This window comes from Poecile atricapillus, chromosome 27, assembly GCF_030490865.1.
Source record: "Poecile atricapillus isolate bPoeAtr1 chromosome 27, bPoeAtr1.hap1, whole genome shotgun sequence".
Taxonomy (NCBI): domain Eukaryota; kingdom Metazoa; phylum Chordata; class Aves; order Passeriformes; family Paridae; genus Poecile; species Poecile atricapillus.
The window spans coordinates 2,310,884-2,327,941 of record NC_081275.1 but is presented as its reverse complement, the minus strand read 5'-3'; the positions used below and the strand labels follow the sequence as shown (position 1 = coordinate 2,327,941).

Genomic DNA, 17,058 nt, shown 5'->3' with positions numbered 1-17,058 from the left:
AAGGAAAAAGTGGAAAAAAGGGATAAGGGGAAAGGGAAGGGAAAAGTGAAAGGAATCAGGGGGAAAAAAAAAGGGAAAAGGGAACAAGAGAAGGAAAAAATAAGGAAAAAGGGAAGGGATAGGACACGCTGGTCCTTGGGAGACAGCTGGATGTGACGGAAAAGAGAGAACCAAACAGACCACAAGAGTAGAAAAAACAAGCAATGTACAATTATCAAATATACATCCCGGTGCTTCCAAAGAATCCCGGAGCAGCCGGGACTGCTCTCAGTCCAGCTGCCCTCAGTGCAAGTCCACGTGTCCCAGGCACTGGGACAGCCCTGGGGTGGGGGGCATGGCAGAGGGTCTGTCCTCCTCCGGGCCGTGCTGGGTCCGAGCTCCCTGGGCTGCTCCAGGCACCGCCCGGCTTGAGGGTCCCCAGTGCCACCACCGAGGGTGTCCCCTCTGTCCCCACTCAGCTGCCGCGCTGTCCCACAGCGTCCCGGGCTCTCCCAGCCCTCCGTGGCCGGTGCCACCCCCGGGCAGAGGGGATGGACCCCCAGCCCCGTGGCCATGGCTTGTCCTTCCCTGAGCTGCCTCGGTGAAGTTGGGGGGGGTCTCTCCTATACGGCCGTGGCGTCGGGGCTGGCCAGGCCGAGGTACTCGGGGTTCTCGGCCGTGGGCGTCGTGCTGGGACCACCCTCGGGGCCCCCGGCCTTGGCGGGGTCCTGGTTCCAGTAGTAGGGGTTGTCGAAGGCCTGGCTGAAGGGGCCAGGGGTGGGGGGCCCGTGGGGTGCCAGGTACTCGGGGTTCTCCACGGCGTGGCCAAAGGGCCCTGGGAAGGAGTTCTTGGGGTCTTTGATGAGCCCGTTCTTCCCCTGGTGCCCCCTGGGCTTGTCCGGCGGGGATGGGGGGCTGCAGGGGCTGCGGGGCGGACATTCCCCAGCCTGGTTCACGTACTCTGCAGGGTGAGTGACATGTTAGGGACCCCCCCCAGGGGTCATGGGACAGGCACACACCCCCACCGCCTCCCCAAGGGTCCAGCCATGCCCTCCCTACCTGGCATGGTGCTGTGGGGGGCCAGGACGGTGAAACCCTCGGGGTCCTCTCCATCCTTGGCCACCAGCTCGGTGGGATCCTCGCTGTACCGGGGCAGGGTCCCAGGCTCCCGCCCCGGGGGGCTCTGCAGGGCCACCTTGTCCCCATCCGACACCTCTGGGACGGGGTCCTCCTGCTCCTCTGCCAGGTCCTGGGCAGGGAACGGGAAGGAGGCCAAGCCCTCGCCCTCTTCCACCTTGGCCGGAGACTCCGCTGTGCTCTGGGTGTGGGAGAGGACACGGAGTGGGGCACTTGAGCCCACCCTGAGAACTGCCCCAGCCCTTTGCCCCTCACAGACGTGGCACGGGGTCACCCCCACGCCTGTCCAGGACCGGGAGCTCCCTCCCAGCCCTCCCCACGTACCCGCATGGAGGAGATGCGGCTGCGGTAGGTGGTGGAGGTGTCGGTGCTGAAGAAGCCGTGGTGAGGCACCAGGTACTCCTCGGCATCCACCAGGTCATCCATGTCCTCCTCATCCAGCAGAGCCCGGTAGAAGGTGCTGTCCATGGAGCCGGGCAGCCCCACCAGGTCATTCTGGGAGGTCACAGCGGTCAGTGCTCGCCCCAGGGCACCGGCGAGGGGCGGGAGCCTCGGGGACCTGCATACCTGGATGACCACGAAGCGCTGGGGGTCGCGGGCCATGCGGGAGAACTCGGTGACCAGCTCCCGGAACTTGGGCCGGCACTCGGAGTCAATCATCCAGCCTGGAGCAGAGGCAGGCACCATCAGGGCCGGGAGCAGGGTGACACCACGCCCTGTCCCCTCCCTGTCCCCGTGTACCCTCCCCGTACATTTCACCATGATCATGTAGACGTCGATGGTGCAGATGGGCGGCTGCGGCAGCCGCTCGCCCTTCTCCAGCAGGTCCGGGATCTCCCGGGCAGGGATCCCATCGTACGGCTTTGCCCCAAACGTCATCAGCTCCCACACGGTGACACCTGCAGGGGACGGGTGTGGGGGTGAGCAGTGCATTGGGACTCCCCAAATCCCCCCGGGGTGGGGACACCCTGACACACCGTAACTCCAGACGTCGCTCTGGTGCGTGAAGCGCCGGCGGAGGATGGACTCCAGCGCCATCCACTTGATGGGGACCTGGGGCAGGGCAGATGGAGAGGTGAGCAGGACCAGGAGGTGGCTGTCACCACGGGGAGCAGCACAGTCCCTGAGTCCCCAAGCCCTACCTTGCCACCATCAGCGTGGTACTCGGTCTCATCGATGTCGAGCAGCCGGGCCAGCCCAAAGTCGGTGATCTTGACGTGGTTGGGGCTCTTGACGAGGACGTTGCGAGCGGCCAAGTCCCGGTGCACCAGTCTCACCTCCTCCAGGTAACTCATCCCCTGGAGGTGGCACATGTCCAGCTGTCCCTGGTCTCCCCCAGGATCCCCCAGAGCTGCCCAGGTCCCCTGTCCTACCTTGGCAATCTGCACACACCAGTTGAGCAGGTCCTGGGAGCCGATGTGGTCCTTGTTCTCCCGCACGTAGTCCAGGAGGCAGCCGTAGGGCATCAGCTGCGTCACCAGCTGCACCGTGGAGGTCAGGCAGATGCCCAGCAGTCGGGACACGTAGGGGCTGCCCACCCCTGCCATCACATAGGCCTCCTGTGGGCAGCAGCGGGGTCAGGGTGAGGGTCAGGGTGGGCAGGGGACACTGCCAGCCCCATTCCTCCCCAGCGCCGTGGCCACACTCACGTCCAGGATCTCCTTGTTGGCTTTGGGTGATGTGTTCTCCCGCAGGACTTTGATGGCCACTGGGATCTTCACGCTCTCCCCATCGGGGATCCAGATGCCCTGAGGTGGGGACAGGCAGATGAGGGGGTGCAGAGCAGGGAGAGTCACGACCCCCTGTGCTGTCCCCACCCCTCACCTTATAGACGGTGCCAAAAGCACCGGAACCCAAAACTTTCACTTTCTTGAGCTCCGTCTCCTTGAGGATCCTCATCTGGGCTTGGTTTGGGAGGGCCCCGCTGGGCGTCAGTGGCTCCACCAGCTGTGGGGCACGGAGGGGTGAGGAGGGGCCGGGCTCCTGATCCCTCCCAGGCACCGAGGCTCCGCTCCTGCCCCCCGGGAGATCCCCACCTCGGTCTCCTGCAGCAGCCGCCGCATGGTGTGCTTGCGCTCCTGCTGCCGCCGGCGCTTGACGCAGATGACGGTGATGAGGAGCAGGACGATGACCAGCAGAGCCCCCACCACACCAGCAATGATGGATGTCACCTGGCTGCGTGGCAAGAGGCCATCAGTGTGGGGGACCCCCAGCACCCAGAGTGGCGCTGGCACAACACAGCCGCACTCCTACCTTGGCTTCTGGTCCACAGGACATCCGTCCTCATCCCGGATCGTGCATCTGGGGACACAGGGTGTAGCCCCCTGCTGTCAGCAGCCCCCTGCAGCTGCCAGCACCCCCCTGGCCACCCCCTTGCCAGCTGGGGACCCCCAACTCACGAGTGGGTGCAGTTGGTGGGGCAGAGCTGGCAGACGCCGAATTCGTCCGGGTATTTCCAGACGGGCACGAAGGAGGCGTCGGCCTTGACGCCGCTGGGGCAGCGCCGCACGCACTGCTGGGCGTCCTTGTAGTGGGCACAGGCCACGCACTGGTCTGGATCCTGCAGGAATCGGGGTGGCTTGAGGGACCTGGGTGTCTGGGGGTACCCCCCACCCCAGCCAGCGTGTGTCCCTGTCCTCACCGATCCGAAGCAGGTCTCGGTGCCGTTCTGGGGCTGGCACTCGGGGTGGCACGGCAGGCACCGCGTCCCGTTGGCGTGTTCCCGGACGGCTCTGCGGGGCAAAGGGGCAGGGATGGGGTCCTGGCCTCACCCTGCAGTGTGTGTGGGGACTCTGGTTGCCACTCCCAAGGGTCGCTCACCCATCCAGGAGGTTGCAGGAGGCCACGCACTCCTGGCCGCGCAGGAACCGCTCACAGGCCACGCACTGGGTCGGGCCGGGGCCCCAGCAGTGCCCCTGGGCGCAGAGGTGGAAGCAAACCAGCCCCTCGCTCTCTGCAAGGGGAACACCATCAGCACCAGGGGGTTTGTCAGCAATGGGGGGGTCACCGACTCCCCCCACCCCTCCAGGCCCCGCTTACCGCACTGCTCGGGGGGCTTGTTGTGGGTCTGGAAGAGGCGCTGGCGGGGGTTGCGGAAGATGCTGTGCCAGGGCACCTTCTGGAGGAAGCAGAGCTGGGGGTTGTGGTGCACGAGCACCATCCCGCTGCTGATCTCGCGCAGGGCCCGCAGCCCCAGCGCCTGCACCGCCAGGTCCTGCAGCGTCAGCGAGTAGGCGCCGCTGCCGAGACAGCCAGGGGTGAGACACGCGTGTCCCCGTGTCCCCCCCATGTCCCCGTGTCCCCCTGCATCCCCCCCTGTGTCCTGTGTCCCCCTGCATCCCCCCCGTGTCCCACCCATATCCCCTCATGTCCTGTCATCCCCCATGTCCCCCCTCATCCCGCAGTGTCCCCCCATGTCCCCGTGTTTCCCTGTGTGTTCCCACACCCCTCACAGCCCCCCGTGCTCCAACATCCCCTCTGCATCCCCTCTGTGTCCCCTCTGTGACTCCCTGTGTCCCTCCACACATCCCCGTGTACCCTCACGTGTCCCCTGCACCCCTCCACGTCCCCCTGTGCCTCCGTGTCCCCCCACATCCCCGTGTACCCTCACGTGTCCCCTGCACCCCTCCATGTGTCCCCGTGTCCCCCCACATCCCCGTCCCCGCTCACTTGTGCAGCACCCGGCCCCGGATCACCCGCAGGTTTTGGAAGACTCCCAGGTCCTTCATGTCGGGTGGCCAGGCCGCGATGTAGAGGAAGCCTGGGGGGAGCTGAGTGTCACCACCCCATGTCCCCCCCAAACCCAGAGCCCTCGATCCCCCCCAGCTCCCCCAGCTCTCACCTGTCAGCTCCTCCAGGCTCTCGAAGATCCGCAGCAGTTTGGGGTCCAGGGGTGGGGTGTTGGTGCTGGGGTCCCTGCCAGGGATGGGAGGGAGGTTGGGGGGGTCCTGCTGGGGGTCCCGGGGGGCTCAGCAGGGGGAATCAGGCACTCACCCAGCGAAGGTCTCGGGCAGGAAGGCCAGGCTTCCAAAAATCTTGGTGCAGCCGGAGAAGTGCTGGATGTTGGAGGCGTTCACGGCACGGACGCCCTTCAGGAAATCCACTCCCAGCCCGTAGCACACTGTGGGGGCATGGCAGGGCTGGGGTGCTCCTCCAGGACCCCTGAGACCCCCAAAACACTGCCCCACCTGCCATGGAGGTACCCCACAGTACATAGCAGCACCCCCACACAGCCTTGGAATCCCCAGAGCTGCACTGGGGACTGATCACCCACATCCCTGGGGTCCCCAGAACATCCTCAAGGCTTGGGAAGGCTGCTTACCCACACCTTTGGGGTTCCCAGTGTACCCCCAGCCCCCAAGGCACTGCTCACCTGCACCCCTGGGGTCCCCAGACATGTCCAGCTACTGGGGGGCTGCTCACCCACAACCTTTGGAACCCCATGAGCCCCCCTGCACATTGAGGAGCTGCTCATCCACAATCCAGCAGTCTCCAGAGCCCCTCTCCCCAGCCTCTGGGGGCTGCTCACCCCCATTCCCAGGGCACCCAGAGCCCCCCCAGACCCTGGGGGAGTTTCTCACCCTCTGGGCAGGGTTTGCTGCACTTCTCACACTTCTGGACGTTGTTGACCGTGACCTCCTGGCTGTTCTGGGGGCACACGAGGGTGCAGGACCCCACCTCCGTGGCGAGGTAGTTGTCTGGAGGGGGCAGGGGGGGTGGTCAGGGCCACACTGGCTGTCCCTGCACCCCCCCAGGGTGTCACTCACAGGGACACTGGCTGACACAGCTGGCACCAAACGTGTAGCGCCCGTCAGGGTTGGGCATCGACTCAAAAGTGTCCGAGTTGTAGACGACGAGCGGGGGACAGTGCAGCTCGCAGATCCCGCTCCGGTTGAAGTTCAGACACGCCTGGAGGGGGGACACACACGTGTGAGACCCCCTGGTGCCCCCCAGGACCCCCTGGTGCCCCCCAGGACCCCCGGTGTCCCCGTCCCTTGCGCACCAGGCAGTCGGAGTGCTTGGGGCCGGTGCAGCCGGCGGCGCACTGCTCGTGGCAGCAGTCCGTGGGCTTGGTGCCCTTGCAGCGTGGGCAGCCGTGGCAGATGCTGTTGGTCACTGCAGGGGCACAGAGGGGACACGCTGGGGACAAGGATCCCCATGGATCCCCTCCAGGCAATGGGGGAGTCCCCAGGATAAGGGGCTGGAGGGTTCCCAGGGCAAAAATCTGGGTGGTGGGAATTCAGGTGCCAAGTGGGGGCAGTGGGGCAGGAATCTGGGGCGTTCCCAGGGCCAGGATTTGGGGTGTAAGCACAGGTCCTCAGGGTAGGGAATTGGGGTGTGGAGGGATGCTCCCAGAGCAGGGATTTTAGGGGATCTCTGGGGCCAGGATTTGGGTGCCACGTAGGGCTCAGTAGAACATGGATTTGGGGGTGGAACAGTAAGGTCAGGGTGCTTCTCGGAGCAAGATTTAGGTGGCAAATAGGGAAAATGGGAAAATGGAATGTCCAGAGGGTCTCTGGGAACAGGACTTAGGTGGCAAGTAGGGCTCAGTAGGGCAGCAATGTGGGAATGCAAGCAGAAGGTCCAGGGAGTCTCTGGGACAGAGATTTCGGTGCCAAGTGAGGATCAGCAGAGCAGGGGCATACAGAGGGAAGGAAAGGGGTTTCCAGGGGATTTGGGGGTCCCTGGGGTGGGTCAGAGCCTCTGAGGGCCCCTCACTCACGTGTCTGGCAGTCCCGTTTGTCCTCGCCCCAGCAGTGCCCCTCAGCACAGAGCGCCCGGCAGTCGGGACCTGCGCAGGGGGAAACGTGAGCAGGGGGTGCCAGGGGGGGCTGGAACCCCCAGACCCCTCCCTGGGGCACTCACAGCTGCGGGTGCGGGCGGTGTCCACCTGGATCTCGGCACGGAACTCGTTGTGCCGGTGGAAGATGTCGCTCCAGAGGATTGTCTCCTGGAAGCAGAGCTCAGGGTTCCTCTCGATGCGCACCCCTCCCTTCAGGATCTCTGTGGGGGGACGGGTAGGGGGCTCGGCATGGGCACAGGGGAGTCCTGCAGCCCCGTGGGGACTCCCAGTCCTCGGTAGGGACCTGCCACTCCATGGGAGAACCCAATCCTGGGTGGGGACCCACCACGGGGACACCCAGACCTGGACAGGGACCTGCCACCCCACAGGACCACCCAGCCCAGAGCTGGCAGCTCCCAACTGCAGGAGCAGCAACCCCCATCCCCAAACACGCCGTGCCAGCCCCAGGCGGGGGTTCCCCCACCTGTGAGGTGCCTCATGCCGAGCTGGCGCAGCCCCGGTGCCCCGGCGGGGCCGGCGTTGCCCACCACGGCCAGGGCGTAGCGCTCCTGGAAGAGCTGCGTGCCGCGGATGATGCGCAGGCTCTGCAGCTCCAGCCCGCTCACTTGGTTTTCCGCGATCAGCACGTACCCCTGCACCTCCTTGATGTCCTGGGATGGGGGGGACACGGGTGAGGGGCTGGACCCCCGTCCTTCCCCCCCTTCCTCGGGGCATTTTCCCGCTGCGCACCTTGAGGAAGGCGGTGTCGGCGTCAGCGGGCAGGTAGGTGAGTTCCAGGTTGCCCTGGACCACCTGGCAGCCCTGGTAGAGGTGCCGCAGGGTCTCGTAGTGGCTCTCGGGGCTGGAGGGACGCAGCAGCTTCATGTCGGTGCCGGTGCAGACTGTGGGGACAGCGGGGTCTCAGCGGGTCCCCGACCCCTCCTCTCCCCCGCGGGACGCGGAGCTGCGGCCCCCGCAGGAAACGCCGCGGATGCGGCGGCCGCCGTTTATCTCCGGGGCTGCTCCCAACAGCTTCCGATGGGTTTCCTGGATCGTGGCTCCCCCGGCTCCCACCCCGGCACGCGGCAAAGCTGCTCCCGGCTCTGGCACCGGGCCCCGCTCGAGGGACAACGGGGACCGGTGTCGTCCCGTGCCCGCGGCGGGGGCCGGGGACTGCTGGGGGCTGGGATGGGACCCCCAGAGCCGCGGGGCCGGAGCGGGGGCCGCGGGCAGGAATGCGCTGCCCACGCCGCCGGGGCGGCCGCGACGAGACAAGACCCGATTGTTGAGCGGCGACGGCTGCGGGGCCCGGCCGGCCCCATTGCGGGGGGCTGCTGGCAGGGCGAGCATCCCCGCGGCATCCGGGCGGGGTGGGGGGCGCGGGAGCCCGCCCTGGGTGCCGGGCCCCGGGCGGGTGAGTCACGGGCGCGGGTGGCACAGGGCCCCGGCCGCCCGCTCCCGGCTGGAACCGCCTTTTCAGGTCGGGCGTGTTTGGGGAGCAGCGGTGACGCAGGGCTGGCGGGCACGGCCCAGCCCCGGCGCGCCCGCGGCCCCCGGCACCCCAACACCGAGCCCCGGGAGAGCCCCCGCGCCGGACCCCAGCCCCGCTCCGACACCGAGCCCGGCGGTGACCCTGCCGCCACCACAGCGTCACTCCCAGAGCCACCGGCCCTGAGGCGCTGCCATCCCAGCACGGGGCAGGGCGGCACACGGGGGCCAGCCGGGGGTTCGGTGCGCCGGTCCCCGGCTGCTCTGGGGCTGAGTGACAGCCCCCGGTGCTGGGCAGCTGCGTCCAGGGGACCCGGCTGGCACTCGCCTCCCCCGCCTGCTCCGAGGCCTCTGAGCCGGGAAACACACGGCCAGGAAGGAGGGAGCCCCCCGAATTTGGGGTTCAGCTCTCTCCCACCCGACCGGCTGTGCAACAGGGGGAACCCCGGAAGGAAACGTGCGGCTGTGTGGGGCGGCCAAAGCTCAAGGTCTCTGCCCACACCTGCAGTGGCACAAGCACGGGGAGCTGGGGCTTCCCCGGGCCAAAGGGCAGGTGGGACAAGTGAGCGCCAGCGCCAGGTCCTGCTGGGATCCCGGCTCCGTGCCCTAGGATTTGGCCTTGTCTGCTCGCCCAGGTCCCTGGCTGGGCACCGGGAAGGGTCTGATCCATCCTGCCGGCCTCACTCCACCGTGAAACACCTCGGCTGCCCGCGGGTGTCCGGCAAAGCCCGTCGGCCACGTGCCCGCGGGGCTGCCCTGAGCCGGGGCTGCCGGACACGAATCCGGCCCCAGGGACGGGGACACACCGCGGTGTCCCCAGCCAGGAGCTCGCCTCACACTGACCCTCCGAGCAGAGCGAGCTGTGGGGTGCCAGCAGTGGAGGCACCCGGTGTGTCCCCCCGTCCCTGTCCCAGCACCTCACACCGGCTCGGTCCCACCGGGCATTCCCTTTCCAAACACCCGGTGCCAGAGCTGCCCCCGCAACAGGGAGGCAGCTGGGTCCAACTTTTTGGGCTGCTGGTGCCCATTTTGGGGCCACCAGCTCCATCCGCTGCTGGCCACGTTCCTGCCAGCCCCGCCGCGGTGCTTGGCCGAGGCCCGGGGGCTGTCGGGCCGGGCTCCCCGCTCCCCCCGGGGCTGGGCTGGGTGCGGCACGTCGAGAATGTGGATGGGAGCGACGGGGACGCACCCAGCCGCCCACCCAGCCGCTCCGTGGGGCACCGCGCCTGCCCCGCACCCCGAAGCCTCCCGATGTCCACGGGAAGGGAACCCCCACAAGTTTGGGGCCCCCGATCCCGCTTCTCCCGGCGGTACCGGAGCCCTGGGGCCGGCTGCAGCAGGGGGGGTCCCCGCTCCGGGCTTACCGGAGCCTAAATTCCTAAATTCCCCCCGGGAAAGCGGCACCGGGGGTCGTTCCGCTGGGGGGGGGGGGGGGGGGCCGAGGCGCAGCGGGCAGGGCCTCCCCTCGGCTCCAGCGCCTCCCAGTACACACCAGTTCGGTCCCCAGTCCTGGCGGGGACTCGCGGCGCGGGGACACCGAGGACGCGCTGCCCGCGGCGGGGAGAACCGGGGGCGCCGAGGGGGCAGCGGGGGGACTGGGGAATGACCGGGGGAGGCGATCCCGTCACTTCCAACCGTGCAGCCCCCGGGCACACCAGACCTCGCGGCCCGGTGTCCCCCCGACCCACTCCCAGAGCTGCCCGGTCCCACCCCCGGTGCCCCCCCCGTTCGCAACTGGGGGCCTCCTCGGTCCCCTCCCGCTGCCCCCTCGGTTCCCCCCACGGTCCCCTCCCGGTTTTCCACTCGGTCCCACCCCCGATGTCCCCCCGGTGCCCTCTCGGTCACGCCCCCCGTGTCCCCCCTCCCTTTCCCGGTTCTCCCTCTCGGTGCCCCCCCAGTCCCTGTCGGTCCCGTGCAAAACTTTGCTCGAAGTCGCGGCGCGGGGGACGCTCCCGCGGCCCGGGCTCCTCCCGATTCCCGGTGTCCCCCGTGCCCCCCGGAGCTCCCCGGTGGGACCCACCTTCAGCGGCGGAGCGGGGGCAGAGGGCGGCCAGCAGCAGCAGCAGCAGCCCGGCTCCGAGGCAGCCCCCGGCCGCGATCATGGTGCTCAGCGCGGGCCGCGGCCCATGGCCCCGCCGCCGCTCCGGGAAAGTTTGCGGAGCTGGAGCCGCCGCCTCCCGCCGCTCCCGGGCTCCGCCTCGCGATCCCGATCCCGGTCCCGGCCCCGGGCGAGGGCGCGCCGCGCGCTCCCGCCGCCCCCGCGCGCTCCCGCCGGCCCGGAGCAGGACAGACCCCCCCGCCCAACCCCCCGGAGCACCGGGCACCTCCCGCCCGGACTGTCCCGTCCTCCGTAGCACCGGGAATCACCGCCGTCCATCCCCCGGGAGCACCGGGGACTCCCCGTTCCCCCTTCCCATCCCCCGGATCAGCGGGTGCCCCCCGCCCCAGGACCCCCGTCCATTACCGGGGAGCACTGGGGACCCCCCGGCTCTGATCCCACTTTCCACCCCCTCGGAGCACCGGGAACCCCTCTCCCCTCCAGTCCATCCCCCACAGCACCGCGGACCGGGCACTTCCCATCTGGAGTCCCCCGTTCCCGTTCCGTGGGGGGCACCAGGGGTCCCCAGCCCCGGAGCTGTCCTGGGGTCCTGCTGCGATCTCGGGGGCGAGGAGGACACGTCCTCCATCCCTGTCCCCTCTCCTGCCTCCCTGGGGTTGTCACTGCCGCCCATGTGGGGAGGGGGACAGAAATACCACTGGTGGGTCTGGGGGAAGCCCCAGGGGATGGGGGGCCAGCCCTGGCACCCCGGGATGCTGCAGGGGGTTGGGGACAGTCCTGGGCCACAGGGACAGTCCAGCAGCATCTAACGGGTCCCCGATGAGGTGACCGAGAGCTGGCACCTGTCCCCCACCTGTTCCACCTTCACCTGCTGCCCTGGGCACACGGAGGGAATTGGGACGTGGGGTCCCCCAGAGGTGGGGACTCCCCCAGAGGGGAACCTGACCCGAACCCCCGGCCGGGCAGAGCCAGACACTGCACCGGGAGCAGCCGGGATGGGAACCGGGACCTGCCCCCCGTGTCCCCTTGTGTCACCCCAGCCCGTGCTGTGCTTCCACGTGTGTCACCGAGGCTGCCACGAGGGACCAGCCCCCAAAGGCGGGGACTCTCGGTGTTGGGGTCCCCCACGGGGGCAGGAATGCGGATCCAGCACATCGCTGTCACCTGAGGCCAGGCCGCCACCGGGACCTCATCCCACGGCTACTGCCGGGGTCCCGCACGGCCGGGACCACTCAGTTCCTCAGGTCCCGCAGGACACGACACCGGAGGGTCCCCGCAGGCCACCGGGATCCGCGGGCCCCATGGGGGGATATATCCCATGAGCCTCAGCGGCGGGTAACGGGGGGATATATCCCATGAGCCTCAGCGGCGGGTAACGGGGGGATATATCCCATGAGCCTCAGCGGCGGGTAACGGGGGGATATATCCCATGAGCCCCCATGGGGGGGATATATCCCATCACCCCCCGCGCCCGGTGGGGGCGGTATATCCCATAGTGCCCCGCGCCGGCTCCATCTCCGGGGCGGGCCGGAAGCGGCCGGGCCGGGCGGCGATGGCGGCGCGGGCCGCGCTGCTGCTGCTTCTCATGGCGGCGGCGGCGCCGGGCCCGGCCCGGGGCTCGCAGGGGGACCGGGAACCGCTGTACCGGGAGTGCCTGAGCCGCTGCGAGCGGCAGAACTGCTCGGGGGCGGCACTGCGGCACTTCCGGGCCCGGCAGCCGCTCTACATGGGCCTGACAGGTACCGCCCCCCCCGCGCCCATTGGCTGGCGGGTCACAAGGCCACGCCCCCTTTGGGATCCCAACACCGCGGAGGCCACGCCCCCTTTGAGGCCACGCCCCCCGGCTGGGAGCACTGGGGAGCACTGGGGCTGAACTGGGGAGCACTGGGGCTGAACTGGGAGGTGCTGGGGAGCCCTGGGCTGGTCTGAAGCTCATGGGCTGGACTGGGAAGCCCTGGGCGATACTGGGGGGGTCACTGAACCCCGCTCTTCTGTGCTGGGGGTCACTGGGTTGTGCTGGGGGTCACTGGGCTGTGCTGCGGCTGTGTTAAGGGTCGCTTGGCCTATACTGGTTGTCACTGGGTCATGCTGGTCATATGTTGGTCCATACTGGGAGGTGCTGGGTTATGAAGTGGGGTCACTGGGGAGTCACTGGGCCAGACTATGGGGACACTGGACTTTGCTGGGGCAGGTGTTGGACCAGTTTGGGCATCCCTGAACTATCTGGAGGGGCACTGGGCCATACTGGGAGCTGCTGGTCACCATGGGGACAGCTGGGTGTCCTCCCAGACTGTTCAGCGAGGCCTGGGGGGGATGTCCCCGTTGCCATGGGGTGAACCCCAGGCGCTCCCCCTGCCCTGAGGCGGGCACTGGTGCGTACTGGGAGGTCACTGGTCCATACTGGGAGGCACTGGTGTGTCCCACAGGCTGGACGTGCCGGGATGAGTGCAAGTACGAGTGCATGTGGCTGACGGTGCGGCTGTACCAGCAGGGCGGCCACCGCGTGCCCCAGTTCCATGGAAAGGTGAGCGGGGGGTCCTGGGGGGGGTGGGGGTGGGTGGGGGTCCCCCCGTGCCCGCTGACCCCCCCCATCCCCTCCCAGTGGCCCTTCTCCCGGTTCCTGTTTTTCCAGGAGCCGGCCTCCGCCTTCGCCTCCTTCCTCAACGGCCTGGCCAGCCTGGTCATGCTGCTGCGCTACCGGGCGGCCGTGCCCCCCGCCGCGCCCACCTACCCCACCTGCGTCGCCTTCGCCTGGGTGAGCCCTGCCTGCCCTTGCCCTTTCCCTCTCCTTTTCCTTTTCCTCCTTTTCCTTTTCCTCCTTTCCTTTTCCTCCTTTCCTTTTCCTCCTTTCCTTTTCCTCCTTTCCTTTTCCTCCTTTCCTTTTCCTCCTTTCCTTTTCCCCCTTTCCTTTTCCTCCTTTCCTTTTCCTCCTTTCCTTTTCCTCCTTTCCTTTTCCTCCTTTCCTTTCCCTCCTTTCCTTTTCCTCCTTTCCTTTTCCCCCTCTCCTTTTCCTTTTCCCCCTCTCCTTTTCCTTTTCCCCCTCTCCTTTTCCTTTTCCCCCCTCTCCTTTTCCCCTCTCCTTTTCCTCCTTTTTTTCCCTCCTTTTCCCCCTTCTTTCTCTTCCCTTTTCCCTTTTCCTTTCTTTTCCTTCTCCCTCTCCCCTCCTCCCCTTTTCCACTCTTTTCCCCTTTACCCCCTCATTTTCCTTCCCTCTCCCCCTTCCCCCAGATCTTCCATAACCACCTGCTCCCACCCAGCTCCAGCTTCTCCACCCCCCATCCCATTCCCAGGGCCCTCATCCCCCAAATGAGGGGTGAGGGAGACCCCGACCCACATCCCCCCATCCCCACATCCCGAATTTCCCCCTTTCCCAGGTCTCCTTAAACGCCTGGTTCTGGTCCACCATCTTCCACACGAGGGACACGGCGCTGACGGAGGTGAGGGAGTGGCACCCCCGGAGTGTCCCCGAGCCCTGGGGGTCCTGTCCCAGCCCCCACCCCCCACTTCCCACGCTGCCAGCACAGCTCAGCCGTCCCCAATCCCACAGAAACTGGATTATTTCTGTGCTTCGGCCGTCGTCCTGCACTCCGTGTACCTGTGCTGTGTCAGGTGAGCACCGGGAACGGGCTGGGGGGCACCGGGAATGGGCTGGGGGGCACTGGGGATGGGCTGAGGGGCACTGGGAATGGACTGGGGGGCACCGGGAACGGGCTGGGGGGCACTGGGGATGGACTGGGGGGCACTGGGGACGGACTGGGGGACACTGGGGACGGACTGGGGGACACTGGGAATGGACTGGGGGACACTGGGAATGGACTGGGGGGCACCGGGAACGGGCTGGGGGGCACTGGGGATGGACTGGGGGGCACTGGGAATGGACTGGGGGGCACTGGGGACGGACTGGGGAGGCACTGGGCTGTACTGGGAGGCACTGGTCTTGTTGGGAGGGGTCACTGGACTTTGCCATTTCTATACTGGCAGCCACTGGGCCATGCTGGTTCTGTTCTGGGGGTCACTCAGACTGTACTGGTGACTCTGGGCTGTGCTGGTGCTTATTCTTGGTCCATACTGGGAGCTGCTGGGGGCCACTGGGCTGTACTGGGGGCCACTGGACTTTGCTGGGGAAGGTTCTGGCCTCTCGTGGGCCAGTTTGGGCATCACTGGAGCACCTGGAAGGACCCTGGGCCATACTGGGAGGACCCTGGGCCATACTGGGAGGACCCTGACCATCCTCCTCCTCCACAGGACGCTGGGGCTGCAGCGCCCGGCCTTAATCAGCATCTTCAGGGCCTTCCTCCTGCTCTTCCTCGCCGGCCACATCTCCTACCTGAGCCTCGTGCGCTTCGACTACGGCTACAACCTGGTGGCCAACGCCGCTGCTGGTGAGCTGGGAGGCACTGGGATGGACTGGGAGGCACTGGAGCTGCACTGGGAGCTACTGAAGCCAGGCTGGGGAGTGCTGGGCTGTACTGGGAGCCACTGGGCTGTACTGGGGCTGTGTCAGGGGTGCCTTCCCCATCCCTGAGACCATCTCTGAGCCCCCATTTTCCCAGGGATGCTGCCCAGGGGTTTGGGTATCCCCCTGTCTCTGAATCCTCACGTTTTCCCAGGGATGCTGATCATGGAGTTGGGTATCCCCGTGTCCCTGAGCTCCCCATTTTCCCAGGAATTCTGCCCTGGGGTTGGCACTCCCCTGTCCCTGAGCTCCCCATTTTCCCAGGAATTCTGCCCAGGGGTTGGCACTCCCCTGTCCCTGAGCTCCCCATTTTCCCAGGAATGCCGACAGCTTTTGGGCACACCCCTGTCCCTGATCCCCGCCCTGTTTTCCTATGAATTCTGCCCGGGGTTTCCTTTCCCCCCCGGGCACCCCTGAGCCCCCGGTGCGGTTTTCCCAGGGATGCTGACGGTGGCGTGGTGGCTGCGGTGGTGCCTGCGGCAGGGCCGGCGCCTCCCGCACGTGTGGAAATGCGCGGCCGCGGTGCTGCTGCTCCAGGCGCTGGCGCTGCTCGAGCTCCTCGACTTCCCTCCCCTGCTCTGGGTGCTGGACGCCCACGCGCTCTGGCACATCGGGACCATCCCCCTCAACGTGCTCTTCTACAGGTCAGAGACCCCCCCTCCCCATTTCAAACAGGGGTGAGGGGCTCCCCGTGTTCCCCAGGGGGGTTTGGGGGGGTTCTGCTGTGCTCTGGGGGTAAGGGGAGTGGGGTGTTTGAGACCCTGCTGGATCACTGGGGGACTGAAAATTGAGTGCTTGGGGCCTCCCTCAATTTTCTATAGGGTGCTGGGAGCCTCACCCTTGAAATTGAGGTGCTGGGAGCCCTCCTCTTGAAATTGGGGTGCTCAGATCCGTGGGGTGCTGGAAGTGTCACCCTTGAAATCAAAATGCTGAGGACCCTCCTGTTAAAATTCAGGTGCTCAGGGTCCCCCTCAGTTTTCCATGGGGTGCTGGGAGTCTCACCCTTGAAATTGAGGCCCCCCCTTCTTGCTGGAGGGGCCCCTCTGCTGCTCCCCATGAGCCCCAGGGTTGCTGTGCTCAGTGTTGGGTTCAGGGCTCCCCCAATCCCCCCCTTCCCACCCAGCTCAGACAGCCAGGGTGGGGTCTGGGGCTCTGAGCCTCCCCCTCAGCCCCCCTTGTCCCCCCAGTTTCCTGATGGACGACAGCCTCTACCTCCTGAAGGCCAACTCCGACCTCTTCAAAGTGGACTAGAGCTGCTGGGGGGGTGTGGAGGGCAAAACCCCTCGTGCCCCCCCAGGGCCGTGCCCTGCCCTGTGCCAAGCGACCTCCCGGCCCCCCCCGGCCACAGCCTCCTGCCCCCCCCGGTTGCCTTCTGAGGTTTGTTTTTCTCCCCCGACCCCCGTGCCCCCCATCTCCCCAGGGGGGTGGGAACCCCCCCACTGCTGGGCACAGAGGGGTCAAGGAGAGCTGAGACCCCCCCCCAAACCCTCCCCGTGCTGAGCTGGGGACCCCCAGGAGGTGACAGTGGCTGCTGGGGCTGGCGGTGTAGGGGACACGTGGGTGATTTGGGGGGGTCAGTGTGCATGGGGGGCTCTGCTGGGTGGCTCTGGCAGGGGTGGGGGGTGATGTGTGGGTGCCTTGGGGCTGGGTGTGCCCCCTCCCGGCCCAGTGGGGCTGTGCCCCCCCCGTTCCCCCTCCCCAGGTGTGCTGTGGGATGTGAATAAAGCTGAGTTGAATCTGTGCAGTGCTGGGTGCTTGTCCCCTCCCCGTGTCCCCTCCCTGCCCCAAGGGCACCCTGTGCCCTCCCCACACCCCAGTGGACCCCATTCCCTTTTCCTGTCACCCCACAGTGCACCCACTGTCTTGCACCCCATTTCCCACCCTGTTTTCACCCTGTGCCCCCTCCAACATCCCCCTGTGTACCCCATATCCCCCACCTCAATCCCCCCCCTGCACCCCATTTCCCACCCTGCTTTCACTCTGTCCCACCCCATGTGCCCCAAACCCCCTCAGCACACCCCATATCCCCCACCCACCCCATACCTGCCCTGCACCCCCTTTCCCACCCTGTTCTCGCTCCCTCTGCCCCCATTTGTGCCCCGTATCCCCCCTGCTGTGAACCCACCCACCCATCCCATCCTCCTCCCACCCTGCTTT

At 67.2% G+C, this 17,058-nt stretch overlaps 2 protein-coding genes across 4 annotated transcripts; one reads left to right on the top strand and one right to left on the bottom strand.

Annotated features, from left to right (window-relative positions):
* Positions 1 to 188: 188 nt before the first annotated feature.
* ERBB2 (erb-b2 receptor tyrosine kinase 2) lies at positions 189 to 10,658 on the bottom strand. 2 transcript variants are annotated; one of them, XM_058858018.1, is made up of 27 exons: positions 10,407 to 10,657; positions 7,649 to 7,800; positions 7,383 to 7,569; positions 6,982 to 7,119; positions 6,839 to 6,907; positions 6,119 to 6,231; positions 5,883 to 6,024; positions 5,697 to 5,813; positions 5,110 to 5,236; positions 4,958 to 5,031; positions 4,786 to 4,876; positions 4,156 to 4,355; positions 3,937 to 4,069; positions 3,758 to 3,848; positions 3,516 to 3,676; positions 3,370 to 3,417; positions 3,153 to 3,291; positions 2,941 to 3,063; positions 2,766 to 2,864; positions 2,490 to 2,675; positions 2,259 to 2,414; positions 2,094 to 2,169; positions 1,869 to 2,015; positions 1,684 to 1,781; positions 1,441 to 1,611; positions 1,039 to 1,297; positions 189 to 940 (listed from the first exon to the last, which is right to left on the bottom strand). In XM_058858018.1, exons 1-27 carry the CDS (start codon positions 10,486 to 10,488, stop codon positions 603 to 605), a joined length of 3,717 nt encoding a protein of 1,238 aa, XP_058714001.1. In that variant the 5' UTR covers positions 10,489 to 10,657; the 3' UTR covers positions 189 to 602. The 2 variants fall into 2 exon arrangements, with proteins under 2 accessions (XP_058714001.1, XP_058714000.1); XM_058858017.1 differs by having other exon boundaries at positions 3,516 to 3,848; positions 10,407 to 10,658.
* A 1,285-nt stretch (positions 10,659 to 11,943) lies between these two features.
* On the top strand, positions 11,944 to 16,636 carry PGAP3 (post-GPI attachment to proteins phospholipase 3). Of its 2 annotated transcripts, none has more exons than XM_058858222.1 (8): positions 11,944 to 12,184; positions 12,872 to 12,969; positions 13,078 to 13,200; positions 13,820 to 13,882; positions 13,993 to 14,054; positions 14,691 to 14,827; positions 15,341 to 15,545; positions 16,089 to 16,636. In XM_058858222.1, the coding sequence occupies exons 1-8, from the start codon at positions 11,998 to 12,000 to the stop codon at positions 16,150 to 16,152; spliced, it is 939 nt and encodes a 312-aa protein (XP_058714205.1). In that variant the 5' UTR covers positions 11,944 to 11,997; the 3' UTR covers positions 16,153 to 16,636. The 2 variants fall into 2 exon arrangements, with proteins under 2 accessions (XP_058714205.1, XP_058714204.1); XM_058858221.1 differs by having other exon boundaries at positions 11,945 to 12,184; positions 13,048 to 13,200; positions 16,089 to 16,631.
* The last annotated feature ends 422 nt before the right edge of the window (positions 16,637 to 17,058 follow it).

Bases quoted from the DNA above. Each gene is read 5' to 3' on its own strand.
- ERBB2 (XM_058858017.1), bottom strand. From the start codon at position 10,488: ATGATCGCGGCCGGGGGCTGCCTCGGAGCCGGGCTGCTGCTGCTGCTG. The intron at 7,120-7,382 runs GTGGGGGAACCC...GTCCCCCCACAG, and splicing joins CGGCATGAGGCACCTCACAG to AGATCCTGAAGGGAGGGGTG. The intron at 1,782-1,868 runs GTACGGGGAGGG...CCTCTGCTCCAG, and splicing joins CTACATGATCATGGTGAAAT to GCTGGATGATTGACTCCGAG.
- PGAP3 (XM_058858221.1), top strand. From the start codon at position 11,998: ATGGCGGCGCGGGCCGCGCTGCTGCTGCTTCTCATGGCGGCGGCGGCG. The intron at 13,201-13,819 runs GTGAGCCCTGCC...CCCCTTTCCCAG, and splicing joins CCTGCGTCGCCTTCGCCTGG to GTCTCCTTAAACGCCTGGTT. The intron at 14,828-15,340 runs GTGAGCTGGGAG...CGGTTTTCCCAG, and splicing joins GGTGGCCAACGCCGCTGCTG to GGATGCTGACGGTGGCGTGG.